Source organism: Nuphar pumila, chromosome 6 (assembly GCF_984573655.1).
Source record: "Nuphar pumila chromosome 6, dmNupPumi1.hap1.1, whole genome shotgun sequence".
Classification (NCBI taxonomy): Eukaryota; Viridiplantae; Streptophyta; class Magnoliopsida; order Nymphaeales; family Nymphaeaceae; genus Nuphar; species Nuphar pumila.
This window is the reverse complement of record NC_143254.1, coordinates 10,358,697-10,366,712: the sequence shown is the minus strand read 5'-3', so window position 1 is coordinate 10,366,712 and position 8,016 is coordinate 10,358,697. Positions and strand designations below refer to the sequence as shown.

At 33.8% G+C, this 8,016-nt stretch overlaps 1 protein-coding gene across 1 annotated transcript; it reads left to right on the top strand.

Annotated features, from left to right (window-relative positions):
- The first annotated feature begins 3,635 nt into the window (after positions 1–3,635).
- On the top strand, positions 3,636–4,958 carry LOC149833922 (uncharacterized). The gene is made up of 2 exons (XM_090009899.1): positions 3,636–3,944; positions 4,767–4,958. The coding sequence occupies exons 1-2, from the start codon at positions 3,723–3,725 to the stop codon at positions 4,851–4,853; spliced, it is 309 nt and encodes a 102-aa protein (XP_089866025.1). The 5' UTR covers positions 3,636–3,722; the 3' UTR covers positions 4,854–4,958.
- Positions 4,959–8,016: the final 3,058 nt, after the last annotated feature.

The window sequence follows — 8,016 nt, the reverse complement described above, 5'->3', positions numbered from 1 at the left end:
TTTTGGGAACTACCGTATTGGCCGACCCTATTGATACGACATAATTTGGATGTGATGCATGTAGAGAAAAATGTGTTTGATAATGTGTTCAATACAGTAATGAATATTAAAGGAAAAACGAAGGATAATCCGAAGGCCCGTATGGATTTAAAATTAATATGTAAAAGACCAGAATTGGAACTCAAAGAGTATAATGGCAAAGTACTGAAACCAAAGGCGAAGTACGTGCTCGGACCTGATCAAATAAAACATGTATGTCAATGGTTGAGACAACTGAGATTTCCAGATGGATATGTCTCTAACATTGCTCGGGCTGTGAAGATTGACGATGGACAGTTATATGGGTTGAAGAGCCATGATTGTCATATCTTTATGCAACGATTGATACCCCTAGCATTCCATGATATGTTAGACAAACCTATATGGGGGGTATTGTCTGAGTTGAGCGGATTTTTCAGAACATTGTGCGCATCGGAGGTCATTGTATCAGATGTAAAGAATCTCGAGGACTCTGTCATCACCACTGTTTGTCTGTTAGAAAAGATATTTACGCCAGCATTTTTCGATGTTATGAAACATTTGATCATACATCTGCCATATGAACTAAGGGTTGGTGGCCCTGTGCAATATCGATGGATGTACCCATTTGAAAGGTATATGTTTTTTTATATTTGTCTCTTTAATGACAGATATTTAAAATTTGAAATGTATATTCTTGTCAGATGCATGTTCGACCTAAAAAAAAAGGTTCGTAATAAAGCAAGAGTAGAAGGCTCTATTTGTGAGGCGTACACTTTAGAAGAGATTTCAAATTTCTCATCTATGTACTTCGAACCTCATATTTCAACACGTTACACATGCCCGCCCCGTAACGATGATGGAGAACAAGTAACTGTAGCTGACAAGCTGTCGATATTTCAACGACTTGGGCATGCATTTGGTAGTTGCCGATCAAGGCTATTGACAGATCGAGAGCAAGATGCAGCACACATCTATATTCTTTTTAATTGTTCAGCGATCGACCCATACATCGAGTAAGTATATGTATATGCAACTCAATTATAAATCCTTTTATGTTCTATATGTGGATACATGGCTCGGTAATATAAGTATTTGTGGTTTGCAGACGATTTGATCTGGAGTTGCAAAGCAAAGTTTCACATCTCACTAATGCAGAAGTACAAAAAGAACGTGAAACTAAGTTTGTGGAGTGGTTGAAATAGTTGGTAAAGAAGCTAACATAAATTTTGTACTTATAAACAACACTAAGTTACTTAATTGATCGTGATCACAATAATTGTTTATGTCTGTGCGTAGGTTCGCCATGGTGATGTTAAAGATCAAGGAATATGTGATTTAGAAAATGGTCCGACCAAAGTTGTGCAATGCTACAACGGGTATATCGTAAATGGTTATCGATTCCATACAAAAGACTACGGTATAAACAAATCAACGATAAATAGTGGCGTGTGTGTCAAGGGTAGCAGCTACGGTGAAAATGAACATGATTACTACGGTGTTATAGAGGAAATAATGGAGTTGACTTACTTAGGCATGAATAACAGGGTTACGGTATTCAAGTGTCATTGGTTTGATCCAACTGCAACAAGACTCGACAAAGCTTCAGGCATTGTGGAGGTGAATCATAAATCCAGGTTTGGAACATATGAACCATTCATATTAGCCTCGCAAGCTCAACAAGTTTATTATACTTCATATCCGAGTATAAAAAAGTCAGATAGAAATGAATGGTGGGCAGTTTGCAAGGTGAAATCCAAACTATACCCCGAGTATGATCAGTTACAAGAAGATGAGTTAGCTGAAGACAGTGATTACTATCAATCAGATGATGTCTGTGACTTCGCTTATGGTCACGATGTTGCGCATGATATGCATGTCATATCTCCATTGGCTGATGAAACATTCATAGAGGAATGTGATCCAAATGATGTACCAAGTGGATGGGCAAACAATGAAGAAGAAGAAGAAGAAGAAGAAGAAGAAGAAGAAGAAGAAGAAGAAGAAGAAGAAGAAGAAAGTCAAACTAGTGACGAGGAAGAATTCTCAAGCTAGTGAAAAAAATCTTATACTACAAACCTCTATTTAAATGCATTGTAATACTTGATGTGAGTTGTATTGCAATACTTGGTGTGAATGATTAAAAATTTTATTTCAATGTATTGTAATACTTGATACGAATGATTCGAATGCATTGTAATTTATCTGAATGTATTATAATTTATGCAATTAACGAATGATTTGAATTAGTGCAATACTTGATGTCAATGATTTGAATTATTTGAATGCATTGCAATGCTTGATGTGAATGACTTGAATGCATTGTAATACTTGATGTGAATTATTTGAATGTATTGTATGACATATGTTATTTGTTAGAATATGGTTCGTGGAGGTTATAGTGGTCGCTCATCCAGTAGTAGCCAGGCTCAACCTTCATCTTCACGGGCTCCTGTGATAGGTATATCATATAACTAATTAGATGCTTGATTAGTTCAAATGCACATTCTGAGAACTTGGTGTGTATTTTTTTACAGATGATGTTGCGCCTGTATACGACCCACCTACACCAGTTGATCGCACAAGTCAACAGCCAACACAGGAAACAGGGTCTTCACAGGCTGGCACAAGAAGACTCATTCGAATAGTGTATATCGATAATCGACCGTAAGTATTTTGTTTTCAATTATTGCATATCTTTTAAATATTTTATATTGATATTTACTGTGTAACAATTCATGTGCAGCACGAGGTTTGAGCCACAAGAAGTAGTACGGGAGATTAGGAATTCACTTCTTCAACATCTACCAGGACCAGTTGCTCAATGGAAAGAGTACCCAAAGGAGGTATTAGACAGATTGTGGTCCTCATTCATGGTATACAGTTGTTTCTCATAGTTAATGTGTTTCATATTTAATTTATTTAAGCAATGTCTACTAACTTTCTGAAAATATTTGTAGGCTTCGAATCGCTTTGCAACTACGGTGGAAGAAAATGATGCAAGGAAGGTGTGGCAGAAGGTGGCTGCCAATCGATTTGCAGACATGCTGCACACTATGAAGACTGCAGCAAAAAAAGCATCTGGCGTAGTAGATGATCCATTACTGTGGAAGGGCCATGGTCCTATTACTATCAGGAGAGATTACTGGGATGAAATGTGCGATATGTGGGCGGGAGATGCATTTAAAAATCGCTCTGCGAAGGCTTCACAAAATCGATCGAAGATGCCCGAAGCCCATCTACACACAGGTGGATCTAAGACATTTGGGAGCCACCTAAAGAAAATGGTAACTCATCAATATATAATATTAATTTTATAAGTATAGTTGCAAATTTGTGTACTAAATCTTTTGTCATTTAACTTCGCAGGAAGCAGAAAAAGGAGGCAGTGTACCATATAAGGATGTGTTTGTAGAAACACATAAACGGAAGACCACGGGAGTCTTCGTATCAGAGAAGGCGAGAACGACAACGGTATGTATTAATTCTATTAATAATCATTGCAATATATATGCAAGTCATCATAATATTATCATTAATTATTAATGAATACTTTAAACATTATTTTGTAGGAGGCATATGAGCAATAAATGGTAGAGCGATATGGTGAAGACGCTACTCAGCATCCATCATTTGATCCTACAGCATGGGTGACTGCAGCAGGTGAACCCAAAAAAGGTCGCGTGTTCGGGTTTGGGAGTAATATGAACACTTCACCAGTTATTGGTTCTTCCAGTTACGGCTCACCAACTTCTTGCGCCGACATAAGCTCCAAGCAGCCGACTATTCTTTCCGGTGATGATGTACGCGAGATCATTAATGAATCACTGAATAACTACTTCCAATACACCGTCGCCCCCTTTCTCCGAAATGAGATCAAGGCCGCTGTTCAGGATAGGGGATCTTCGATTCCAGGTCCCTCTCAGGTATAATCACATATATAGTTTTTTTGACTATCTTAAAGCACATCTGAGCATGGTAGAATCACATATAGAGTTTTTCTAGATGCCTTAGAACACATATGAACATGCTATAATCACATATTCAATTTTTTTACTGCCTTAGCACACATATGAGCATGATAGAATCACATATATATATATTTAACTTTTTGTCTGTCTTAGAGCACATATGAGCATGATAGAATCACATATAAAGTTTTTTTGATTGCATTAGAACACATAAGCATGCTATAATCACATATTCAGTTTTTTTACTGCCTAAGAACACATATGAGCATATTATAATCACATATTCTGTTTTTTGACTGCCTTAGCACACATATGAACATGCTATAATAACATATAGAGTTTTTTAACTGCCTTAGAACACATATGAACATGTTATATATCATTTATGATAGAATCACATATAAAATTTTTGGCTTTGCCTGCCTTAGAGCACATATGAGCATGCTATATTCACATATTCAATTTTTTTACTGCCTTAGCACACATACGAGCATGATCGAATCACATATATAGTTTTTTGCTTGCCTTAAAGCACATCTGAGCATGGTAGAATCACATATAGAGTTTTTTTATATGCCTTAGAACACATATGAACATGCTATAATCACATATTCAATTTTTTGACTGCCTTAGCACACATATGAGCATGATAGAATCACATATAGAGTTTTTTTATTGCCTTAGATCACACATGAGCACATGATAGAATCACATATAGTGTGTAATTTATTTCATTATATTTTGTTTATCAATACTGACTGTTCTTTTCTTGTGTAGGCTGCTAGCGATAATCAGGGTAGTGGAGCTGAAGGGACAGATAAAGACAATGAACAAGAAGACGCACAAAATCTTGGCGATGATTAGAGGACTGTGTTGAAGAAGTTCTATTTTTTTTATTTTTCCTAATTGTAATTGTTGAATTGTAAATAATTAAACTTCTTAGTTTTAAGGTGGAACGATTAATTATTATAGATACTTGTTATATGAATTTTTTTGTGTGGTTTGTTTTTTATTTACAGGAAATATAAATTGTACAGGAAATATAAATTGTACAGTTCTCCGTAATTAATTTTTAAATAAATTTTTTTTGATTTTTTTTCATTTTTGCGACGGATTAGCGACGGATGATTCCGTCGCTATTCATATTAATCTAGCGACGGAATTAAATCCGTCGCCACGCCGTGGTCGCCGTTTAGTACCGGCGGATTGGCGACGGAATATAGCGCTCGTTATTCCGTCGCAATTAGCGACGGACTTGGCGACGGAATAATTCCGTCGCCAGTTAGCGTCGAAATATTCGCGACGTAAGCATACTGTCGCCGCGTTGTCGCTAATCCGTCGCTAACATGGTTAGCGACGGATTAGCGACGAAAGGTGGTCGTCGCTAATCTATTGCTCTGTTGTAGTGAGATATAACTTGCACTTATGAATTTCCAAATAGCATATAATGTGTGTGTGTGTGTGTGTTTGTTTGTTTATTTATATTTATGTCCATTGCCTTCCTTTTGTCTAGATATAGGTATCCTAGTTGGATTGGACTTTTGCATGTATTGTGGTCAGTCTTTACTTTAATATAGTTTTAAACTAGTTAAATATTTGTTACAAACATTTATATCAATAAATTAATTGATATCTTATGGTGCAAGATGTCATTGATGCATTCAACATGCTCAATTTAGTGGGATTCAATCCTTGACTCGAGCTTTTTCAATAAAAAATCTTGACTTGGGAAATTTTGATGCATTTACGACCATTGATTTTTCAATTATTGGAAAAACCTAGTTTGGCATCATAATCCGACAAACCAAATGCTGATCTCCACTAATGGAGCATATAAAGTATAAGCATGGGTCAGAATTACTAAAAAAACAAAAAACCTGAACTGTGCAAAGCATTGTGATCATCCAATAAAAAGTTACAATTTATTCTAGTGAAAGATTTGAACACACATTGGTCATAACAAAGAAGTGAGATTTCATTCAAATTGTTTGGTTAGAACATTTTGAAAAGCTAATCATATGTTCTTCTTTTCATCGAACAACAAATGGGTAAACTTATCACTGAACTTGTGGAAGAGATAAAGTATAACCAAGGATTATAATTTTGATCAGAGGAAAATTCAATAAACAAATCTAAAACTATACAAAAAATTAAGATAATTATAAAAAAATAAAGAGCAATGAAACACTTCTATAAGTATTCTCAACTAAAACAAGGGAAAGTAAATGTTGCACCATGATTTTAGTAGATACACTTCCTATCATGATTTTGAATATGAAAAGAGATTTCAATAAATGAGATATTTATGCACTCTATAAATAACTCAGCCTGATTCAATTTATCAAAGGGGATATGCTTTTTTTGATGGATTCCTACATGTTATATATATATATATATAAAATAAAAATCTTAAATGAGGTACTCAAGAGTCAACTCGAAAAAGAACTCTTTATGAGGAGATCAAACCTTTTTATCAAAGGATAAAAAAAGAGAGCTCATGAATCTTTTCACCGAGGATAAAAAAAGAGTACCTCTTATGTGAAACAAATCGTCTAGAATATCTAATAAAAAAACAGTGGCATTTGTTAGAAGTAACATAATCAAGGTAGCCAATTAATATAGATTGAACCTGATTTTAATCCAATGTAGCACCCTTGAGTACATAAAAAGAAGACAAAAAATGGTAAATTTGAGGCTTATAAACTAAGAACAACCAAGATGATAGGCTTGTGAGACTTAAAACTTCAGTAATACAGAGCAAACTGTGACCTTGTGGATGAAAGTTTAATTTCTTCATGTTCAATGAAGTAAAATTTGATCTTTTAATCTAATTCAGAGTTTGAAAAAAAAAATAACGGGCTTGAATATATATATATATATATATATATATATATATATATATATATATATATATATATATATATATATATATATATATCATCTAGCCTTATCCGAACCAAATGGGGTTGGCTTTATGAATCTTGTTTTCATTCTTATTTATCTAGAGATACAACTTTGATTACTTTGCAATCTTTCATGTTAACTCAAACTGCTTTTTTTCAAGTCTTCATTGGTCATCATATCTCCTACTTGTACCGTGTCAGTATTTCTTACTAGCACCATGAAAGGTTTTCTTGTCAAATCTCTAAGCCATCTTAAAACAACATTTGCTTATTTTATTCTTTATTGGTCTGAGTCTTAGTCACACTTTAATATATTCATTTTTAATTTTAACCTTTCTTGTAATCTTGAACATTCATCTTAGCATACAAATTTTTGCAACAATGCACTCTATCTTTTTATAGTAGTCTTGTATAAATGTCATTTCGATTATAGAGGTACTCTTTTATCACATAATACACCATGTCTCTACTTAACCAACATTGATTCTATTAATGATACTTTTTTGATATTTTTTTAAATCCCCCATTATATAGATCATAAATACTGAAACTTAAGGCATTATTGAATAGACATTTGTTGTATTCTAGTGACATTGTTATCATTAGCTTTTACACTAAGTTTGCACTCCATATATTCAGTTTTTGTTCTACTAATTTGTAAACAAATTTTTTTCAGCATACGCCTCCAAAGTTCTAGTTGCTTCTGCATATCGTCTTTGTCTTGACTAACCTGGCGTACACCAAGAGACTTCTACTTACAAGACGTAATTTCAGCTATAACTAAAACAAAAATGTATGAGTTCAAAACAAACCTTTGATGTAACCCAACCATAATTGAAAATGATATTATCTTGCCACATGTTATAACAATAGTAACTGTTCTGCATACATATCTTGAATTATTTTCATATTTCTATAAGAAGTATGTTTTTTCTTTAATACTGACCAAATTAAATTTTTTGTTCTATGTAAGTTTTCTCCAACTCTATGATATATATAATAAAAATGGTGTCATTTTTTAAAGTCAAACATAGATATCAAAGGGTAATAGATGACATTTTATGATTTTAATTTTAAAAATGAAAGAAACTTTTTGGACCTTAAAAAGCATTTATATATTTAAA